We start from the raw sequence: 24,515 nt of genomic DNA, 5'->3' as shown, positions 1-24,515 counted from the left end.
TGTGCGACAAGACAGCAAGAAGGGTATAACTCTATCAGCTGAGTAACAATGTTCATCAAAGTGTTGCGTGTTACAGTGTAGGTTAGTTTATTAGGACAAGTGCATGACATTAAGGTTAGTCGGGGTTAGATTTTTTTTTTCTTTTTTTTTTTATCATTTCAGATAATGGTTGAAGAAGTGAGTCTTTAGTCGACGGCGAAAGATTGGACGGGATTCGGCTGTCCTAACTGGGATGGGTAGTTCATTCCACCATTGTGGGGCAAGGACTGAGAATAGGCGGCTTCTCTTTGATGACCCTCCGGGAGCTTGGATAGGAGTAGATCTGAGGCGGCCAGAAGATGCAGAGCGTAGGGGTCTTGAGGGTGTGTAGTTAGAGACCATTGACCGGAGGTAGGCGGGAGCGGTTCCCTTTGCCGCACGGTATGCTAGTGGTAGAGTGGGTATGTACTGTAGGTATCGTTTTTTTTATGCTGCACGAACCAATCTTATTGTACTGTATTGTGCAATGACAATAAAGCTTTCTACTTTACCTGATGGACTTCACTGTAACGTGTGTCTCCCTCACAGGCCTTCGACATCACAGAGCAGAGGTACGTGGCCGTAAAGATCCACCAACTCAACAAGAACTGGAGGGAAGAGAAGAAGGAGAACTACCACAAGTGAGTCACCACCGGCTCAGCACAGTGAGTCACCACCGGCTCAGCACAGTGAGTCACCACCGGCTCAGCACAGTGAGTCACCACCGGCTCAGCACAGTGAGTCACCACCGGCTCAGCACAGTGAGTCACCACCGGCTCAGCACAGTGAGTCACCACCGGCTCAGCACAGTGAGTCACCACCGGCTCAGCACAGTGAGTCACCACCGGCTCAGCACAGAAGATGATGATGTAGACATTTAGTAGAGAAGAAGGAAGATGATGGAGACATTTAGTAGAGAAGAAGGAAGATGATGAAGACATTTAGTAGAGAAGAAGATGAAGACATTTAGTAGAGGAGCAGGAAGATGAAGACATTTAGTAGAGAAGAAGATGAAGACATTTAGTAGAGAAGAAGATGATGAAGACATTGGTAGAGGAGCAGGAAGTTGAAGACATTTAGTAGAGAAGAAGATGAAGACATTAGTATAGGAGCAGGAAGATGATGAAGACATTTAGTAGAGAAGAAGGAAGATGATGAAGACATTTAGTAGAGAAGATGATGAAGACTGTTACGCACCCCAGTATGGGGACGCAACACAAGGCAACAGACATGGTAGGTGAGGGTGTAGTGACACAACCAGGAAAGTTTGCCAAAATAACCATATTTATTTACAAAAACACAGCAACACAGAGAGCAAGGAGGACTACCAGTGGCACCAAATCAATACACAAAAAGGAAAAGGAAACCCACCCCCCCCTTTACAGGCGTCAAGCGCCCAAAAGTACAGGTGGTGGTGCTCACTCTAAGATGGTGTCTTTAACATCAGGTCACCTACGTGATGCAAAAATGTAGACCCCAGGGTATCTTCCTGTCCTCAATTGTCCCTGTGTGCGAAACAAAACATTAATATTAGGGGTGTAACGGTACACCACGGTTCGGTACGGGGTCACGGTTCGGTACGAGTTCGGTACAACAGAAACAAAATATTTATTATTATTATTAATATAATTGTTTAAACTATTTTTTTAATGTAATTTCTTTTAAATTTATATATTATATTTATGATTATAATTATTATTAAATAGAATAATTTTCTATAGGCTTGCCGTGGTAGTCAGTGATACTGGTGTCATTCTGTGTTCAGGCATCCACTTGCCTACTGCCCCTTTAATGTTTAATGGAGAATGTTGATGCGTTTGTTGGCGACGCGTGTGTGTGTCGGCATGTGTGTGTCTTTCCATTGGGTTAACGTTATTGGGCGAACAAGAAAACGAAAGAAAACTGTAAAATTCGAATGACCCTGCAGCTGTTCCAATGTAAATGTGCCTTTCTCCGTGCACTTTCGCCCGCTCTGAACTGAAGTCGGGGACTCGGTGTGCCGCGCACTGTTCTCGCACGGAACCTCGCGAGTGCCTGCATGTGCGACTGGTGTGCTTGCGCTGTGGGGCGTATTCGTCGTATGGCTGCGCGTACCGCACCGTGACGGCCGCACCGTAAATTTGTGGGACGAATACACGTGCTGTTACACCCCTAATTAATATACATGAGACGATCACCATAGGCTGGGTGAACAGGGAAACAAATGTACAAATACCAAGGTTAGGGCAGAAATGTGCAACAATAAGGAATACAAAAGATACTGGTTCACTAAACAACAAAAAGCACAAAGAACTTTCACCAACTCTACACAAAAGACACAGCTCTACTATAAAGGCTAACACAAAAGATATTTCTACTACTTAACAACAATGAACCAGAGCGTTAACCAGCTCTACCAAACATACCCCAAAAGCAACACACTAAAGATAAGGTTCTAGAAACCACCAGCGCAATGAACAAGCTTTCACCAGCTCTACCTAAAGGCACCAAAAGCCAGAGCTCTGCCACCAAAGACACAGAGAGATAGTTTACATCAATTTTTTTTTTTTTTTTTTTTTTTTTTAACATTTATTTAACCTTTATTTACCCAGGCAAGCAAGTAAGAACCAATTCTTATTTTATTTATTGTCAAAAGTATGCATGTTGGTTTAAAATGTTCATTTTAACTTTTTTAATTATCATATTTTGCACAGATAATGCTTACATTTAGAAAGCCTTTTGAATGCATCCAGTGAAATTATTAGTTACCTGAAATTATTCCGTTTTTTGGGGGGGAAACCCTGCATATATCGGTATCGGTTGATATCGGTATCGGTATCGGAAATTGGAGTTGGACAATATCGGAATATCGGTATCGGTAAAAAAACCAATATCGAGCATCCCTACTTAAAATATATGAAATATAATAGCTATGGATCTAATAACACCGTAGATTGTCAGTGAGTTGCTTCTGGTCAACATGCAAAAAACTGATTGTTTTTTCATCTGTACATTTCCGTTTTATACCATTTTGAATAAGAGTATAGTTTGGGTGATTCTTAGTAATCCCAGGAAAAGATGCGAAAATAGCCCTTTAGTGGAATCTTTAGTGGAATAGCGAATAAGGAATCTAGGTGAAAGTTGACTAGCGAAAACCAGAAAGTTTCTAACCGAAAAGCCTCGTTTATGACCGGTACAATAACCCACTTGTGATAGTTACATAAACATGTTCCACGTTCGGTAAAATAGACATAGGGGGGTCCTTACCATAGCCAGAAGGTAATCCAAAAATAATAATAATAATTAATTGTTACATCGCTGAACAGCATGCAGCATACAGGTAGCTAGCTAGCCAGCATAACAGTCTGTTAACAGCTGGGAGAACAGAAAAAAGATGAAGAGAGACTGGAGATGTTGCATGGTAGCAACGTTTTGTACGGTTGCCATGTTGTTTCACCAAGTTCACACCTTCCATAAGTTAGTTATGTTTTTCCAAAAAGTCCTTTTTGTCAGTTTTTCTTCATGTCTGTACTTTGAATATGTAGATATACTGATGTTGACTGTGTTGTGTTTGATATGTAGATATACTGATGTTGACTGCATTGTGTTTGAATATGTAGATATACTGATGTTGACTGCATTGTGTTTGAATATGTAGATATACTGATGTTGACTGCATTGTGTTTGAATATGTAGATATACTGATGTTGACTGTTTTGTTTGAATATGTAGATATACTGATGTTTACTGATGTTGACTGCATTGTGTTTGTCCAGACATGCCTGCAGGGAGTACAGGATCCACAAGGAACTGGACCATCCCAGAATAGTCAAACTCTACGACTACTTCTCGCTTGACACAGACTCGTAAGTACTTGACTCTGCACCTCGTACTCCACAAATACATGTTTTAATAACCAAGTGCAACTACATGTTTTAATCACTTAACCGGGCAGTCTGTTGTTTTGTGTTGTTTGTTCGCACGTTGCAACACATTTTACAGAATGACATCTTACTTGAGTGTTAATGACCAAGTACAACTACATATTTTAATGACCAAGTACAACTACATGTGAGAGAGAGAGAATAAGTGTTGTGTTGTGGTTCTTCACCAGGTTCTGTACGGTTCTAGAGTTCTGTGAGGGCAACGACCTGGACTTCTACCTGAAGCAGCACAAGCTGATGTCGGAGAAGGAGAGCCGGTCCATTGTCATGCAGGTCGTCAACGCACTCAAGTATCTCAACCAGATCAGACCGCCAATCATCCACTACGACCTCAAGCCTGGTTAGTCCCAGTCCCTCATTTATAATACCACCAAAGCCCCATACAGGCACTCTCCTTATAGACTAGAGCTCCACAGTGTTCCATACAGGCATTCTCCTTATAGACTAGAGCTCCACAGTGTTCCATACAGGCATTCACCTTATAGACTAGAGCTCCAGTGTTCCATACAGGCATTCTCCTTATAGACTAGAGCTCCAGTGTTCCATACAGGCATTCTCCTTATAGACTAGAGCTCCACAGTGTTCCTAGTAACCACCAGTGTTTGCTTCCTCCTCAGGGAACATCCTGCTAGTGAATGGAACGGCGTGTGGAGAGATCAAGATCACAGACTTTGGCCTGTCTAAGATCATGGACGACGACAGCTACAACTCTGTGGACGGCATGGAGCTAACGTCTCAGGGAGCAGGAACTTACTGGTACACGCACACACACACACAGAGGGTCAACTGCTGTTATTCTCCATCTAGCAGGCAAAAGCGAGACAAAAAACTGTTTATCCACCTTAACATGCAGGCAAAAGCTTCAATCATTAAAAACTAAACTCCTTGGTCCTGGAGTTTTTACATACGTGATTCATGTTGGAGCTTGATTCATGTTGGAGCTTGATTCATGTTGGAGCTTGATTCATGTTGGAGCTTGATTCATGTTGGAGCTTGATTCATGTTGGAACTTTATTCATGTTGGAACTTGTTTCATGTTGGAACTTTATTCATGTTGGAACTTTATTCATGTTGGAACTTGATTCATGTTGGAACTTGAACCAAGAAGGGACGACCCAGCACCCTCAACGACTACAGGCCAGTCACTCTGACGTCACACGTCATAAAGAAGTTCGAGAGACTGGTCCTGCAACACCTCAAGCCCCTGGTGAGTTACTCCTTGCATACTTACTTACTGCATACCAGGCAAACATCGGGGTGGAGAATGGCATCATCGATATGCTCCACAGAGCTTACACACACCTGGAGAAGCCGCACAGCTCAGTGAGGATTATGTTCTTCGACTTCTCCAGTGCCTTCAACACCATCCAGCCGTCACGGCTAGCGGAGAAGCTCTCCGTGATGCAGCTGGAGCACGGCTTGGTGGCCTGGATCAAGGACTACCTCACTGACAGACCGCAGTACGTCAGACTACAGTACGTCAGTCTGGCGTACTGGTGAGCAACACCGGCGCCCCCCAAGGAACTGTGCTGTCACCCTTCCTCTTCACCCTCTATACCTCAGACTTCTGCCACAACTCAAGCGGGTGCCACCTGCAGAAGTTCTCTGATGACTCCTCTATTGTAAGCTACATCACACACAACGATGAGGAGTATAGAGCCCTGGTGGAGAGCTTTGTGGGGTGGAGCGACAGCAACTACCTCCAACTCAACACCAGTAAAACCAAGGAGCTGGTGGTGGACTTCCGGAGGGGCAAGAAGAGGGCCCCCCCCCCCCCCCCCCCCCGATTCCCATCACCATCCGAGGGGATGAGGTGGAGGTGGTGGAGTCATATAACTTCCTCGGGTACACCTGAACAATAAACTGGACTGGTCGGACAACACAGAGGCCCTCTACAGGAAGGGACAGAGCAGGCTGTTCTTCCTGAGGAGACTCGGGTCCTTCAATGTTTGCAATAGACTGCGGCCAGTCTGTAGTGGCCAGCATCCTCTATGCTGGGGGGGCTACATCAACTCGAGGGACACCAACAAACTGAACAAGCTGGTGAGGAAGGCTAGCTCCATGGTGGGAGTCGAGCTGGTCCGACTAGAGGTGGTGGTAGAGAGGGGGATGAGAAGGAAGCTGGCTGCTATCCTGGAGAATCCCTCCCACCCCCTCTACGACGAGCTAGTCAAGATGAGAAGCACGTTCAGTCACAGACTCGTACCCCCCCGACACTCGACTAACCGCCTCGGCCAGTCCTTCATACCAGCGGCCATCAGGCTCCACAACAGTGGGCAGGGACTGCTGCCAGACAGATTTAGTTTTTTTCAGACTATACATTAGATTATTGGATTAGATTATATATTGTAACTATTTATTGTAGGGCAAATATAACTGAGAGGGCATACATACCCTCATCTCGCTCCTTGTTGACCATTACGCACATGTCCAGAGTTAATTATGTTATGTTAATTATATTGATTTGTTATATTATTTACACTGCTTTTTACTACCTGTATCCCCCCTCCCCCATGCTGCTATGATGCCTGAATTTCCCCATGGGGATCAATAAAGGAATATCTTACTTGATCCATCCCTGTGACCCCCTTTCCTGCTTGTCTGCCGCTTCCCGGCTCAACTCACATTTGAGCTGATAATGTTAGCTCTTCCCCATCTTGTGGTTTTACCTTGTGGTTTTACTTTGTGGCTGCTGTATTCAGGCTTTGTTGAGTTGTCAATGTGTGTCTTGCAGGTACCTGCCTCCTGAGTGCTTTGTGGTCGGCAAGGAGCCTCCTAAGATCTCCAACAAGGTGGACGTGTGGTCTGTGGGGGTAATCTTTTACCAGAGCCTGTATGGACGCAAGGTAATGACCACAGCCCTAGGTAATGACCACACCCCTAGGTAATGACCACACTCCTAGGTAATGACCACACCCCTAGGTAATGACCACACCCCTAGGTAATGACCACACTCCTAGGTAATGACCACACTCCTAGGTAATGACCACACCCCTAGGTAATGACCACACTCCTAGGTAATGACCACACTCCTAGGTAATGACCACACCCCTAGGTAATGACCACACTCCTAGGTAATTACCACACCCCTAGGTAATGACCACACCCCTAGGTAATGACTACACCCCTAGGTAATGACCACACCCCTAGGTAATTACCACACCACTAGGTAATGACCACACCCCTAGGTAATGACCACACCCCTAGGTAATGACCACACCCCTAGGTAATGACTGCCTCTGAAACGATAGTATATGTACCGCTTAGGGTTGTCACGATTCGTCGTTCATGTCGACGTAATTGACGAAATTTCGTCGATTTGCATATTCATGATTGACGCATCGTATTGTTGTTACTTGTATGCCTTGTTGTGGTGGAAATGGCAGACGTTCAAAGTCATAACATGTGCAACATATAATATAACTAGTGCCCAATGAATCACATTCGAAATATAAATAACTATTCGAGGATAATAAAAAGCCCGATACCCCCCCCCCCCCCCAGAAATTTCTTTGTGATACTTGTATAACGAACGGTTTGGGCAGAACCAGTCCTTCATGGTAAACCTAGGTTGGTTTGCTATGGGCTAGGAAGTGACTGTGGATTCACTCGGTGCATCAGTCACGAAAGGGGCTACCCTGCGTTCTACAGCCTGTGACAACTCCTCTTGCGAGTCGCGCCGTTTCAATGTAAACTCCGCGAGCAACGGGTCCAATAATTGCGTCTAACAGGCTTCTCGCCATTCCTTTATGCCCCTCTGCTAACCCTGGAAAGAGTTCCAATAATGAGGAAAGGGGGGGGGGGTGGGGTAGCCCGTCTCTCTCCCGTCTCTCTCTCTGTACGTTTAATTATTTGAAGTAGCGCTACACTATAAAAACTAATTGGTTTTATCGGGTATCACAGTAGCTAAAAAGCTGATCGCATCACGCTGGTTTCAACCGGAAAAAATGTGCCGGAAAGTTTGGTTTCTTACATATCTCGATGTGATTTATCAAGAAATATCTACAGCAAGAATTCTGGGTCTCAATGAATCCAAAATGTCAATGTGGTTAGAAGTGGTGGAGAGAATAAAAGCTAGCTTATAATGGTAGTGTCTGGTTAGGAGCGAGGGATAATGGAGGTACTGTCCGGGAGGGGGGGGTTCGAGCTGGAGCATATGTGTGTATGTTTTTAGCTAACAGGTATTAGGGGTATATCCTGTATAAGACATTGGTATAAATGGTAATTTCGTTGGATATACACTGTATATTAATGCTTGTGTATCTTATCGTGTGTTGTCATGTTTGTTTATGTGTGTTTATAAAAAAAATAAAAATAACTGGATAGTTGATGATAATATTTCACTTCATTAGCAAATATTGTAAAATATTTAACAATCCTGATTCCTGAGCCTATTTTATTCAAAAGGAAGATATTGATTTAAATATGTATATAGCCTATATATAAAAAGTAATTTTTATCTCCTGTGCTGGCACTACCATAGCGTGGAGTGGAGAGATAACACACAATATAATAATTCATGGAGATATACTAAAAAGCTATTTATTTTTGGCTGGTAAAAAATCTCTCTGGCTGGTAGTTTTTTAAAGGGGAACTATCTTATAAATGGCCTTTTTGAGTGTTTAGCATTGTTTCCTAGCTATGTGAACTTATATTAAAATTCTCATATTGGCGCATTCTTCCAATTCTCCTCTCACAATATTCACCCTCACTGAACTGAGTCGTTTGAAAATGTGCCTATATGTGATGTCATATAGTCACTGCTGCATGTTAATGTTCAGGTGAACACGACGGTGCAAAGTGCCCAAATAGTGAAAGAAATAGTAAAATAGTTCCCCTTTAAATCTAAAGGGAATTGTCAATCAGCAGTCAAGAAAGCTGACTTCATTACTGCCTACGCCCATAGTCTAAATCTGCAGCTCCTGGCTCTAACTGAGACCTGGATAACCCCCAATAACTCATCAACACCTGCAGCATTATCTACAAACTATAACTTCACTCACACACCTCGACCTTCCAGACGGGGTGGAGGCACTGGCCTCATGACATCTCCTTCATGGGCTACAAACGTAACACCACTCCCAGAACTGTCACTCTCCTCTCTCGAATATCATGCAGTATCTGTCTCTAATCCTTTCAATCTCACCATTGTTACACTCTACCGCCCTCCAGGTACACTCGATCACTTCACAGATGAGCTGGACATGCTTCTTAGCTCCTTACCGGAAGATGGTACCCCTCTCCTTCTATTGGGCGACTTCAACCTGCCTGACTCATCTCAGTCAGTCATAGTAGTCTCCCTCCTACAATCGTTTGACCTGACTCCCACTGCCATGCCTCCCACCCACAAAGCAGGCAACTCCTTGGATCTCATATTTTCCCGTAACTCCAGCATCATTAACACCACGGTAACTCCCCTACATGTATCTGACCATTCCTTCATATCCTTCTCACTAACTCTCATGCTTAACCGAAAGGTCTTCACCCCAACTCAAACAGTCTCACTCAGACGCAACCTGCCCTCCCTATCCCCCTCCACCCTCTCCTCTGACATACTATCCGCTCTACCTTTGAGTGACACCTTCTCTGCTCTCTCCACAGAGATGGCAACCTCCACCCTCCTTTCAGCCCTTGCAACCTCCTTCAACAAGCTCTGTCCCCTCGTTGAGAAACCTGCCCGCCGTTCCCCACCCAGTCCATGGCTGACAGATCCAGTGAGAGAACAAAGACAGGTCCTGAGAGCAGCTGAAAGGAAGTATAGAAAGTCACGCCTCACTGCTGACATCGACACATATCACAACCTCTTGTTAACATTCTCCAAAACCATCACTAATGCCAAAGCTTCTTTCTTCCACCATAGGATCGAGGCCTCTGCCAAGAATCTTCGCAAACTGCATGCTACCATGTCCTCCCTCCTCACTCCCCCCCCACCCCCCCCTCCCTCATCTTTCTCTGCCGAAGACTTTGCGATCTTCTTTGAGGAAAAAGTGGAGAACATCCGCAGCTCCTTCTCCCAACCCCCACCCATTCCAAATGCTGAATCGAGAACCTCATCCTTCACTCTGTCATCTTTCTCTCCCATTACAGAAGCAGAGACCCTGACACTGGTAACGTCGAACCGTCCGACTACTTGCCAGCTGGACCAGCTACCCTCCCCACTCCTCCAGACCATAGCACCAGACATCCTCCCATTCCTAACTGCAACCATCAACTCCTCACTCAACTCGGGGGTGGTCCCCACCTCCCTAAAACAAGCCAGAGTCACGCCGCTCATAAAAAAACCAACCCTGAACCCTACCGTCATAGGCAACTACCGTCCTGTCTCTCTTCTCTCCTTCCTTTCTAAAACACTTGAACGTGCTGTATCCAACCAACTTACTGCTTATCTCTTACAGAATGACCTCCTAGACCCTAATCAGTCAGGCTTCAGGACTGGTCACTCCACAGAGACAGCCCTCATTGCGGTCACAGAGGCACTTCACTTAGCAAAAGCGAAAGGCCTCTCCTCTGTCCTGATTCTCCTAGATCTATCTGCAGCCTTCGACACAGTCAACCACCAGATCCTCCTTGCGGCCCTCGCAGGAATGGGAGTGGCTGGCTCTGCGCTGACATGGCTGTCATCATACCTCAATGACCGCTCCTACCAAGTGTCATGGAGAGGGACCCTGTCGGCCACCCGCCCCCTGCGGACGGGTGTCCCCCAGGGCTCGGTTTTAGGACCCCTTCTCTTCTCCCTCTACACTAAATCACTGGGTAACATTATCACGTCTCATGGCTTCTCCTACCATTGTTATGCCGACGATACTCAACTCTTCCTCTCCTTCCCTCCCTCAGATATCCACGTCTCTGAGCGGATATCGGCCTGTCTGTCCGACATCTCAGCCTGGATGACGTCCAACCACCTCAAACTGAACCTAAGCAAAACAGAATTGCTCCACCTGCCGGCCAAATCCTCCCCCCTAACCGACCTTTCAATCACAGTCGAGAATGCAGCTGTGACTGCGTCCCCGACCGCCAAGAACCTTGGTGTTGTCCTCGACGACCAGTTGAACTTCTCTGCTCACATCGCAGCGACGACCAGAACCTGCCGATTCCTCCTGAGCAACGTCAGAAGGATCCGCCCCTTCCTGACAAAAGAAGCCACCCAACTCCTCGTCCAATCAACAGTCATCTCCCGCCTCGACTACTGCAATGCACTGCTCGCTGGCCTCCCGGCCACTGCCACTAAGCCTCTTCAACTCATTCAGAACGCAGCGGCCCGCCTGATCTCAAACCTACCGAAGTCGGCCCATGTCACCCCACTTCTTAGGGACCTGCACTGGCTCCCCATTGCTGCACGAATCCGCTTCAAGGCCCTCGACCTAGCATACCGTGTGGCAAAGGGAACCGCTCCCGCCTACCTCCGGTCAATGGTCTCTAACTACACACCCTCAAGACCCCTACGCTCTGCATCTTCTGGCCGCCTCAGACCTACTCCTATCCAAGCTCCGGGAGGGTCATCAAAGAGAAGTCGCCTATTCTCAGTCCTTGCCCCACAATGGTGGAATGAACTACCCACCCCAGTTAGGACAGCCGAATCACGTCCAATCTTTCGCCGTCGACTAAAGACGCACTTCTTCAACCATTATCTGAATTAAAAAAAAAAAAAAAAAAAAATCTAACCCTAACTAACCGTACTGTCATGCACTGTCCTAATAAACTAACCTACACTGTAGCACTCAACACTTTGATGAACATTGTTGCTCAGCTGATAGAGTTGTGCCCTTCCTGATGGCTTGTCGTACAGAACTTGTAAGTCGCTTTGGATAAAAGCGTCAGCTAAATGACTAAATGTAAATGTAAAGCTAAAAAAAAGTTTTGTTCCCTGTTTTTCAGCATTTAGCTACAGGTATGGATACGTTGTATTTAATGATAAACAATGTCGTAGTACCGGGATCAATATATATTTTTTTATAAGCCAAATAATATACAATAGATACAGCTAGCTACTATTCCATGGGCCAGACCAGATATCTGTACCACTCAAGGTGACGAAACTTTCATTTTTATCAAGATCTATGTCTGTAGATGATATTTTGGTATGATAGCCCTTCCGGAGTGGTAGTTTTATCATAATTATCAAGTCATGAAGTATACCCACCCCCTCAGGTAATTGCATTTCAGATGCTGGTACATATCCTGCTTTAGACTCGCGTAGAGGACATCTGTCAATGTTTCACCATATTGTCTTTGGTATCATTTTAAAGGGGACTATGTCATCTTTAATTCAAGCTAAGATGTGAATCTTTCTGACCAATAAGGATTCAGGAAATGTATAATATGCCTATACTATTCAGTGTTTCCCCTGAAAAAAAAAATCAACAGCTGTGCTGCGTGCACTCTGCCGGAATCCATTTTTGTGCATGCGCACGTGCCGCCGGAATCCATATTGGCGCACGCTGCCGGAGAAATAACTTAAAACTACCTTAGAATTGTTCGAGATAGGTTATTCATGTTCATGTGCGTGTAAATTTGCTAGGATGTTTTTGGTGTGTCCGCTGACACTAGAAGTGCTCTGGAGGCCCAGGTAGCTGCATATTTGTACACTGCAAAAAAATATATCTTATCAAGTGAAAATATCTTGTATTTGGTACAATAAGTCCAATATTGAGTAGAATTATCTTATTCCACAGATAATTTTGCTTATTTCCTTCTTGATTTTTGTCAATTTAATCTTGTTTTAAGAAAATGTTAATCTTTTTTTCTTAAAACAAGATTTACCAAAATCAGAAAAAAGTTAAATTATCTGCCAGTGGGATAAGATAATTCTACTCAATATAGACTTATTGTACCAAATACAAGATATGTTCACTTGATAAGATACATTTCTTTTTGCAGTGTAGTTGTAATAAAAGTAAATGTCAAGATTAATGACATGCCTCAACACTTGTACACTATTTGTATTGAACATAGATATAAATGATTTAATAGATAATATAAATACTAACTGTCTAACATACACAAATCATAACACTACAACAGCACTTTACACCTAAGAAGTCTCAGTGGCATAGGCTACATTCTGCCTTAGAGCATTTCATTTTCCTGGGCTTTTGAAAGAAAAGCTCCAGGGCTCTTTGTTAGGGGAATTCACTGGTTTTTACATTTTACATTAACACCTTGAGTGCCAGCCACGAGAAATCTCGTTAGTTCATGCCATGCGTTGAGAAATCTAGTTTTTAATCGTTATTTTTTTTATCGATTTCCTTCATTTTCCATCAATCTAGCCTCACGTTACCAGTGGGGATCTGTCTGAGCTCGGACAGGGAAAATACCGCCCCCTATCGTCTCTCCGGATGGTATTGCACCCCATTGGATTGGACTGAATGAAATGGATGGGAAAAAAATAGTCTGGAATCCATATTTTACTTGTCAGGCATGTAACCAGAGACGATCCCAGTCATTGCCCACCAGCGTGGATTATGGATTTCCAGTACCCAGTGTTGGATCAATAAACACGACCGATATTTGGAATGGCGATCAGGAATTGGAATAATCTTTTTGGAGAACATCTGATCTGAGGTAAGGAATCTATTTTACCAGTCTTGGGATAATCAGAGCTTTTTTCACAGATATATCAACGTGTCCCATATGTGTGTGTGTGTGTGCCGCTGATCAGGAAATGAGAGAATCGATATTTCAGCCCGCTTCTATAGCGTGCATAAGTACACATACTATTGATAATCTAGCGTTTATTTGAAAACTATTCATAAATAGGCCGAAAAATTACAACGTTTTTGTGTATGCCAGAATATTCCAGTAAATGCCGTTTATCACGGAATCTTTATATTTTCCTGAAAAACAAGGGCTTTTCAAAATGCTATAAAACGGAAATTAAGCAATTAAAATAAAAATCCGTTTCGACAATGTTGACTGCAAACAAGTCATTGATAAGCGACGGGCAGATTAGACACATAGCCATAATTTAAGACAGAGATTATGCGTTCACAACGCTATCGTTGAAGTGGGTGCTGGCATTCTGCCAGGTAAGTACGACACCCCCTGGTGGCTCTGAAAGTGTTAAGAAGAGCAGTACTAGGCTCCTATTAAACTATATACAGCCACTACTAGGATAATGTCACAAAGTGGTCTGTCTTTATCATACATAAAGGACACCACAATGAGATAAGGAACCACTTAGTTGTATAAACAACCTATTAAACAGAATAACATTATAAATTAACATTGAAAGTGAATTATCATCACCATCATCAAACCTTTATTTGAATAGGCAGGTTAATTAAGAACAAGGTCTTATTTTCAATAACGGCCTATTTGGGGGTAAAAAGCCCCCTAAGCCCCCTAAATTATACATTTAATCCCACAGTATATACAGTATCATTATTAATGGGAATAGGAATATGTCAAGATCTGATTATAGTCAGGCTATCACGATCTGTGTACTTAAGGCGAGACACCCCAGGTGAATAGGCAAATATACTTATTTTTTGTTGATTTTGAGATTTTGTTATATTTTGCTTCCTAAACATGTCTTCTATGAAACTAGTGACAATAAAACGTCAACACACATTTAGTTGTTTATTTTACTTAATTTTGCCTTATTGCAACCATAAATGTGCACATATTTAACACAATGGGGACGAACAACGGAGATCTCCGTGTTTCGATTCCACCCGTTGTGGACAGAAGCACGGATAAATCCGTGGCAAGTTGTTATTGCTTTTATTCCATTTTAATAACCTATTCAAGGTCGCCGAGCGGCACTGCAGATGTGCCCTACTCTTTGAATTCGACAAAGTGTAATACCGGCCAGATCCTCTTAGGGGCGCTATCGCGATAATGCAGTGTTCCCTGTGGCCGAACGGTGGACTGTTTTTATTTAATTTTTTTACTTTCAATAGAGTTTTATGTTAGCTCGATTCTGGATCGGCAGCCTGTAGCTTGGATTACGTTTTGCATCGCAGATTTCACCATGCAATAAGGGGATTTATCATCAGCCAATGGACATATCGATCTACCAGATGGCGATCGATAACGGGGAAATGCTCGGGGGGGATCCCACCGGACCATGGTAAGATCTTTTTCACGTAAAGTACATCCCGATCGGGCCTTGTTTTGATAGCCATCCAGGCGTTCGGCCTATGAGGCTAACGCGGTTATTGGTAATCAATAATCAGAAACGACGTCCCCCGCCCCCCCCCCCCCTTTCACGCGTACATGCGTGAGGATCGTGCCGATCATATGCAGTTTGAGTTTCGGCTTCCATGAAATATACTAGACCAAATCCGGTATAATGCTTATATTCACTGCGCTATAAAATGAGAACGTATTGATGAATTATTTTTTTCCTTTAAGCCATTTTGAAGGGACGGTTTATGGTCTCAATTCACAATGAGAATGGACAGATAGCAATACTATAAAGTATAGATTTAGCTCTACAAACAGCCCCACTTCTGTTTACATTTCCCGGTCCTCTTGAGATTAACACTTTGATCGCCATGGTTAAATTCATAATTTACCATCCTTCGCCAGCCCTATTTAACATGGAGAAGTTCCCCTTCTTTGCAGGGCTATAACTTTTTAAATTGTATTGCTAAATTGACATTACTATGGCCCATTCAACGTCCTATATCTATTGTTCAGGGTGTAGCAACGTTATACTTTTTCATTCACATATTCATACTAAAATACGGTCTAAAGCAGGGGAGGAAACTAACTTTTTGGCTTACCAGCCAACTGGCGAGTATCTGATTTTTTTTTACCAGCCAAACAGATTTTTTACCAGACAAAAAAAATCGCTAATTGTGATAATTACTTCTTTGTACGTCTTCGTCTAAATTGATTTTCAATCATAGTAAATTAATCATACTGTCTCTACTCTTCAAAATATTACATCATTAAATCACATATTAACATGAAAGAGGGAACTATTCTGGACTGGGTTGGGCTGAACTGGGCAGTGAAAGATGCTGGGTTGGGCTGGTCTAGGTTATACTGAATGATGAATTGAAAATGAATTGAAAATGGGGGACCCTGATGTAAACAAGACGAAAGTCTTTCTCTGGTCTGCATCCCCTTAACAATTGCATGTATTGAGCCGTACTGTACTGTACCCATTCTGCAATCTGTTAAATAAAGTTTTCATTCATTCATTCATCACAGCTCAACTACTAGGAATGTGTGTCTGACTCTTAAGTGCAGGAAATATTCATCAGAAAGGGGGGACATGATGGAGGGAATGGAAAGAGCAGGTTTGACAGGAGCAGGGTTGAAGGGCATATTGGAGTGTGGAGGAAGTGGACAAGGCATTAAGCAAACAGGACTGAAATGGGGGACCCTGATGTAAACAAGACGAAAGTCCTTCTCTGGTCTGCATCCCCTTAACAATTGTGTGTATTGAGCTGTACTGTATTGTACCCATTCTGCAATCTGTTAATAAAGTTTTCAATCAATCAATCAATCAATACTGGATTGGGCTGGTTTAGGTTGGACTGAGTTGGGCAGTGAAAGAACCAAGCATTTCACTGTAATGTAATAGCTAAATAAAACAACTTGAACTTGACTTGTTACATTTGCACTCTGGTTGTATGCCAAATGTATTCTGGTTGTACTGTACTTGTGCTGTAAGATGACAATACATTGGAACCGAATCGACAACGCTAGGGGTTCAGCAGGTGTATTCTGAATGCCAAGTATGACAACATCACCGTTGTGAAGGGCATATGGGCGAGTGGTGATATGGGGGGAACCCCGGTAATAATAAAATGTCACTCGGCTGCATTTAAGCAAAGCCGCTCAGTATAGTCCACTATGTTGAATGCGCGTTATGGTAGCTTGTTACATGCTAGGTAGCTAGCCGGCTAATGCTGGTTGACTTGTCATTCTCATCCGACTCGAAGGAGACGCGTCGCGTGCTGTTGTTCGCCCCCATGTCAGACCGCACTGATATCCGAAAGCGACGACTCTACATGCAATTATTTTCATCCACTGATGTGTTTTTGTAAGTTTGTCTACGTTGTCAAGCCGGCTGCCGGTGGCAGGAGTTTGTAGGTCTGCGCGCAGTGGTCTGTCCACTTCCCCTAGATGGGCGGCATCTTCTAGAAAATGAGTGTTCATTGGAGGAGCTTAGAGCGCATCTGTACAACGATGATGTTCATTGGTTATGGTCTGATTATTATGTGGCGCAAATGGGAGGAATCAAGGGGGGAGTCAGAGTTCGGTTTGTGCCAGTGAGCGAATCAGCAGATTGCAGAATGATTGTTTTGTTTTGTTTTGTAATTACTAATACTCGCCAGACTGGCGAGTGCTCTTCATGAATTACTCGCCAAACGTAAAAAATACTCGCAATTGGCGAGTAAAGTGGCCTAATTTCCTCCCCTGGTCTAAAGTATAAGTATGTTTTTATCGTTTTCTGCAGCTTTCTCCAGAACTTGATTTATAGCCCCAAATGCATTATATTGATGATGAAATACAGTTTGATAGGAATCTGCGCGAGATAAAAAATTTCAACTGGACGTGCTTCTAGAAGTTACTAAGTATGATCTGATGATGACCGGATGGGGGGGGGGGGTCGTTTATAATTCCGTGGCCAACGTTATATGATTCATCTAGTGTGGGTGATATGATCATTAGAGCAGTTAGTATCGAACACATTGAAAAATAACGTTGAATCTTACCGTATCTTCTTCGCGCCGTTGGGCGATGAGCGTGGAACAGACATTTTCCTATTATGGGATGTAGAAATATCCGATCCATTTCCAGGTTGTATAATAGTATTATACGTCCAAATCATGTTGTTTATCGAGTTATTGGTAACGGATTGCTATCCGTTGTGATCAGCTCGAGTCCTGAGACTATTACCGAGTGATCGGACCGAATTGAAATGAGCACCAGCTTTCATTTCCTGTTTCCGCCCTGGGCGATCCGCCGATCGGCCACCAGATGGCGCTCTTGAACCGTTGGAGAGTTGAGAGGGGCTCAACAGTAGATCTCAGGTCTCCGGGGGAGAAATATGATTTCGATCACAGATTTTTTAAATATTGATATCAAAGACGTGGTCCAGCGTCTTTGGCAGAATGAGCATGGCGGAGAAAGACGTGTTCCAGCGTTTTTGGCGATTAAAGTGTTAATTAGACTAGTCCCAGTGGCTGCGAAAGTGTTAATGGAGAAGTGCCTCATTTGCATATATAAACATAAAATTCAGAAAACTTGCAATATATTTTTTCTTAGTTTATATGTACATAACAAACTGGGAAAGTTTCATAGTGATATCTACCGTATTCAAATATTCTTTGCCTATTAGGGGGTACTACACTGTTTGTAGCCTGTGTGTAAGATAAGATAAGATATTCCTTTATTAATCCCCTTGGGGAAATTCCAGAAGTGTAGTTCTGTTCAGTTCAATAACATCATTATTATTATTATTCAGTTATCAGGCATGTGTTTAGGTTGTCAATTACTAATAGTTTGATTAGGTATTGTGTTTGTAAATATCTGTTTCAAAAAAAAAGTATGGCATTTTACAATACAGAACTTTGAAGGCGTTTTCCCAAAAATTTGTTTTAATGAGTTTTTCCTCATACTCTGAGCCAGAAATCTCCACTTCATTGGCACTCACATACACCAAACCTTCCAGTTCTATTCATATCTATGTTCTGAAGGTATTTACAGAAGGGTTTGTTGATATCGCATTCATACCCTGATTTATATCACATTTTATTCCTAAAAACATGGCGAAATATGGAATTTTACCATAAAAATGGACTGAATGGAGTATTTTCTGATTTATGGAGTGATAAAAAGAGATATCCAAAATCCCCTCTGTAATAACTTTTTTGCTCTAATATGTCAACAAAATGAAACTATAATTTTGAAAATGGCTTTATCCAATGTTCAGATTTCTGTCCTGGAATTATATGCAAATTAGTGCATATTTAAGTAGAGCATGCCTCATTTGCATATTTAAACATACAATTTCAGAAAACTTGTAATACAATAAAGTATTGTCTTAATATAAGTAATCAACTGGGGAAGTTTCATTGTGATATCTATTAGTAAAAAATGTTACCCTATTCACCTGTAGTGTCTCGCCTTAAGATAGAGTTGAGATGGGTAACCTAGTCCAGAATCACCCCATAATGTCACTCAAACTGCTTGTCTCTCTCATCCTGCAGTTTTTATACCTGTGCATGCCAGTCAATCAATCAAACAATGCTGTTTTGTTTGTTTACACTGACTTAGCCCCTTTCGTGACTGCTGTATCATCAGCAGTCACGAAAGGGGCTAACACTGACTCTGATAACGTTAGTTAGCAAGCAAGCTAGCCTATGCAAGCTTACCTGGCCAATGTCGGTCCTCCTGGACAGATAGATTTGTTAAATCAGAATATCCACAGTGGTGTGCTGGTCCCCAGTAGGTCCCTCCGGCCGAAAATACCGTACTTTTCGGACTATAAGCCGCGGCTTTTTCCCCCATTTTTTGACCCTGCGGCTTATATAACGGTGCGGCTTATATGTGACTCGACGTGACCAAACTCGAAAATGTAAACATCTAAATATTGCTTTTTTGACTGCATTGAAATGTTATTTATCTGTTCCCTTATTTGCTAAACTTAATACAACTTGTAAATGAGTTAATGCTTGTTATTTGTCGGACAGTATTGTGTCCCAATGCTAATTACATATGGTAATTAAACATTAAAACACCTGCGGCTTATAGTCCAGTGCGGCTTATATATGTACACATCATTCAATTTAGCTGCTGCGGCTTATAGTCAGGTGCGGCTTATAGTGCGAAAAGTACGGTAAACCTCTTGAAAATGAATCTTGAAATATCTCCCTATTTCTTGTAGTTGTAGTTCTGAACATTAAAAGAGCATTGTTTCCTCCTTCCTAAATCATATTGCCCGCGAGGCGATGACGTTGTCACGTTTAGCTTTTAATGTGATTTGATTGGAAGAATAATCGAGTGCTTGGCATCTCTAACCTAGTACCAGGCTGCGACGGTGCTAGGCTTAGGAGCTAAGCCCAACCCATTTATTAAGCTCAAATCTTATTGGCTAATAAGGAGGTAATGGACGAATAAACAAAAAAAACTCTGCCTAGCGTCAAAAAAGCCTCCAAATATCTCAAAATAATGCTACCAGCAGACTGCTGGGCTCAGTCAGACTCGGTATGGGCTGCCTCAGTCAGTGACAGTGAGAGTGGGCACAGTTTCGCTCGTTCGGTTAATTTCTCCAGGAGAGAGACAATTATTATAACACAGATGAAAAATTATGATTTTTTTTTATTATTATTGTAAACTATATATATATTTTTTTTTAACTGTTTATATTTTTGGCTAACATGAATATTCACCACTGCCGGGCGGTTGTTATATTAATGTATAGGTTACTCATGTACAGTAGGCATCCACACTACACAGCATTTATAGACATAAATAAACTTCATGGCTCATCTCCTACTCTGGGTATTCAGTAGGTGGTGTCAAAGAGGCAACTACCCATGTGACCTGAGGATACTAGTAAAACATTTTGAAATATTCAATTGCAAATGGAATCAATTGTTGTTGATTTTCTGGTAAATTATTTGTTTAGATTAATCGATAAAATAATCAACCGATTAATCGATAACAAAATAATCGTTAGTGACAGCCCTAGTACTCCTGCTGGCCTGGGTTTGAATCCCACCAGAACCTTCTCTCCTATGTCTCCCCTACTCTGTCTCCCTCTCAGCCTTCCTACTATCTCAATAAAGAACCTTCTCTCCTGTGTCTCCCCTACTCTGTCTCCCTCTCAGCCTTCCTACTGTCTCAATAAAGAACCTTCTCTCCCGTGTCTCCCCTACTGTCTCCCTCTCAGCCTTCAACTGTCTCAATAAAGAACCTTCTCTCTAGTGTCTCCCCTACTCTGTCTCCCTCTCAGCCTTCATACTGTCTTAATAAAGAACCTTCTCTCCTGTGTCTCCCCTACTCTGTCTCCCTCTCAGCCTTCCTACTGTCTCAATAAAGAACCTTCTCTCCTGTGTCTCCCCTACTGTCTCCCTCTCAGCCTTCATACTGTCTCAATAAAGAACCTTCTCTCCCGTGTCTCCCCTACTGTCTCCCTCTCAGCCTTCCTACTGTCTCAATAAAGAACGTTCTCTCCTGTGTCTCCTACTCTGTCCCTGTCTTATTGTCATCAGAGGAATATTGGTGATGTTCTGACTTTGTTTTGTCTCTCCAGCCATTTGGCCACAACCAGTCCCAGCAAGACATCCTGCAGGAAAACACCATTCTGAAAGCCACCGAGGTGCAGTTCCCCCCAAAGCCTGTGGTCTCCACAGAAGCCAAGGTAGGCAATAGCATAAATCTGCAGAGCCGCAAGCCCAACGTCTGGGCGGGGCTTCAGGGCTTGTACTCTGTGTGAGGCGGGGCTTCGGGGCTTGTACTCTGTGTGACTGGGCGGGGCGTCAGGGCTTGTACTCTGTGTTGTTTCCTGTAAAACCCGGAAGTAGTCCGTTTGTGCTGTTTATTTTTACAAGCAGTGAGGACTCGACAGCATTTGCATTTCTGTGTTGCGGGTTATGGTTAGGGTTAAAAATAAACGGCACAAACTGACTACTTCCGGGTTTTACAGGAAACAACACAGAGTACAAGCCCAGACGCCCCGCCTACGCACAGTCACACAGAGTACAAGCCCCGAAGCCCCGCCTCACACAGAGTACAAGCCCCGAAGCCCCGCTCAGACGTTGGGCTTGCGGCTCTGCAGATATACCCTACTCAAGGTAGGAGCTGCTCATCTGACTTTCGGAGCCCTGGGTCAGAGGCTTCTTAGCTGCTGCGGGCGGCTTTTTGTGCTGTGAATATTTAGCAAGTGAAAGCGAGATAATGTGGATAATACAGATTGTGGTCAAACGGAGATCCTGCAATATTACCTTAAGAAGAACGGCCATTCTGCCTGCGTAGCTTTTTTTTTACACTGAAACAAACAAACAGATGGTATAATGCCGCCACCCTGTGTGCTTCTAGATAGTGTAAGACCATATGACACAACCATATAACATGACTATATGACAAGTAGTAAATAAGTAGGTAAATACAGAGAAACTACAGCTGAAGTACTAAGAAAAACCTCCACTATTACCATCAATTTAACGAAGTACCATGCAGTTGTGTTTTAGGCTGGTAATAATAACTGATATAATTGCGTACTTCCTAGCAAAGTACTAGACAACCAATTGTTGGTTCAACTCCTGGTTGCAGCGTTTGTTTTGGACTCTTCCCAATACAACATGTAAATATATTATGGCTCTAACATAACGTACATTATGTACCTTTCTTCCTGTGGTCCATTAGAACTTTATTCATGTTCTCTGATGAGCCTGTGCTTGAAGGTTTTGTTTTGTCTGAATGAACTGATGATGCTCATCAGACTGCCGTATGGCCACATGACTCCTGCCTTCCAACTTGACTCTACGAGTACCGGTACTCATGTTTCATGTGTTACTTGAGTATTGGGTTGCACGATACACCGATACTAGAAAAGTACTGCGATACTCAGCCGTTAAAAACAGGCCAATACTCTAGTATTGATACTTTTAGAATAATAGCCTGATGCCGTATTTGAGTGGATGCGTGACTGGAGCAGGGTGTATCGAGATAACTCATAACAATACATGGAGGTTAGTTTATAGCTCAGCAGCTGTAACAACCATTTTATTATTTAAGTTTCAACAGCATTAATACAAAAAATATATATAAAGATTTTTCCATGTTCTGCCATCTAATATTATATCCCATTACTTGTCCTGATATTGTATGTTTTTTCCGTGGTATAGTTTTAGAACCGGTATGAAAGTCAACACTACTGAGAACTGCACTATTTTACTCTTGTCTACTCTATTTTGCTCTTTTATGACTGGTCTATTTGAACATTTTCTATATTATATGTGATGATCAAACTGTGAACAAAGAGGCCTGTGGGGATGTTAAAATCACATAGTTTTCATATTAGGATCTATGTCTTACCTAGACTTTGTCTATTTTATGCATTGCTCTTGATCTGCCCATTTTGTGCTCTTCTTTTACTGCTGTGAAGCACATTGAGCTGCAATTCTTGTATGAAAGGTGCTATACAAATAAAGTTTATTATATTATTATTACTAAACTACACGGCATGCTCATCCCTGTGTCTCGTCCCTCCAGGCCTTCATTCGCCGCTGCCTGGCCTACCGTAAGGAGGAGCGCGTGGACGTCTTGCAGCTGGCCAGCGACCCCTTCCTCATGCCCCACATCCGCAAGACCCCGGCCGTCGGCAGCTCTCCCCTGAACGCCCCCGCAGCCTCCACCTCCAGCTCCTACAACAACAGTGCCTCCAACTGAAGGGAGCGGTACAGACCCGGGGAAGACGAGGACCAAGCCACCTGGACGCGCTGCACCCTATTCCTCAAGAGTCCTCCTCAGCTCTCTAACTTACACAGAGAGAGAGAGAGAGAGAGAGAGAGAGAGCAAGGAATCTGCTGGGGGGCAGAAGGGGGCCTGTCTGGGGCAGTGGATCTCAAAGGGTAGATGCTGGATCGGACGGCCTGGAAGAAAATGTTTACATGTATTTTACATTTTTAGGTAGTGGGTTATGGTTAGGGATAAATGCTAGATCGGACACCCTGGAAGAAAATGTTTACATAGGGATAGGTTTATAAACAACCTTTTATGGTTAAAATTATAATGACATGCGGCTTTGCAGCTTAGCCAAAAACGGACCACCTCCCTCAATAAAAGGCGGTCTGATCTAGCGTTAACCATCCCGAACACGCACACCCCTACTGCAAAGAAGCCCCCCACCCCTTGTTCGCCCACCGCAAGGCACTATGTGGCGAAAGCACTCCATGTCCCCAGCTGAGGGGCATAAAGGTCCTGCCGCTCTTGGGAAGATCGACCACCTCCGTTCTGTGGAGGTTCTGCAATGACATGCACCCAGAACTCTGCTTGAAATGTATCATCCATCAAAAACCTATTTTTCTCAATACTAGAATTATCAATTTCAAAGAAGTGTCCCGCCCCCCTCTCTCTGAGTCAGAACCTAGGCTCCTGTGAGCTGGGGGGAGGAGTTTCTGATGGGGGGGGGGGGGGGGGGTTCTCATGACCAAAGTTCAAGGCTTCCCTTGATGATACGGCACCGTTTAGAAGTTCAGGAATGACTGAAGCGAAGGGTCAGTTCTACAGGAAGCCTGACTTTCACCCTTATTGAATACTTTCTTGGATATGGAACTGGAATCAGCTTCTTTTCACTGATTCAGATGTTTTCATGACCCCTTCCTCAATGTCTTGGTAACTTTACGGGGGGCGACTGAAGGGATGAGAGGAGAGAACATCCTCTACTGAACTGCATTATGAAATCATTAAAACCAACATTTGGTTCAAACTCTGGTTTGTTTCATTGATCTGTAATTAACACAAGGATTTAATGGACCTCATTCACCAACATTGTCATACGATTTCTCTTACGACAACCTCCTTGGATAGTCGTAAGAGAAAGTAGACATTTACCCCCGGATTCACCGTGTGGAGAGGTTGTCTTAACTTGCCAAAATAATTACA

General features: G+C 43.3%; 1 protein-coding gene across 4 annotated transcripts in view; it reads left to right on the top strand.

The window, feature by feature from the left end:
• LOC311237623 (serine/threonine-protein kinase tousled-like 2) overlaps positions 1–24,298 on the top strand; it is a 57,936-nt gene extending 33,638 nt beyond the window's left edge. For 3 of the 4 annotated variants that reach the window (XM_084325563.1, XM_084325564.1, XM_084325562.1), the window contains 7 exons: positions 568–659; positions 3,774–3,863; positions 4,112–4,281; positions 4,559–4,697; positions 6,676–6,787; positions 21,163–21,270; positions 23,124–24,298. In XM_084325563.1, coding sequence (XP_084181689.1) covers positions 568–659; positions 3,774–3,863; positions 4,112–4,281; positions 4,559–4,697; positions 6,676–6,787; positions 21,163–21,270; positions 23,124–23,300 — 888 coding nt within the window. In that variant the 3' untranslated portion in view covers positions 23,301–24,298. Of the gene's footprint in view, positions 1–567; positions 660–3,773; positions 3,864–4,111; positions 4,282–4,558; positions 4,698–6,675; positions 6,807–21,162; positions 21,271–23,123 lie in introns of all 4 variants that reach the window. The other variant, XM_084325565.1, reaches the window with a different exon arrangement.
• Positions 24,299–24,515: the final 217 nt, after the last annotated feature.

Source organism: Notolepis coatsorum (genome assembly GCF_963971535.1).
Source record: "Notolepis coatsorum genome assembly, chromosome: 12".
NCBI lineage: Eukaryota > Metazoa > Chordata > Actinopteri > Aulopiformes > Paralepididae > Notolepis > Notolepis coatsorum.
This window is presented reverse-complemented; position numbering and strand designations above follow the sequence as displayed.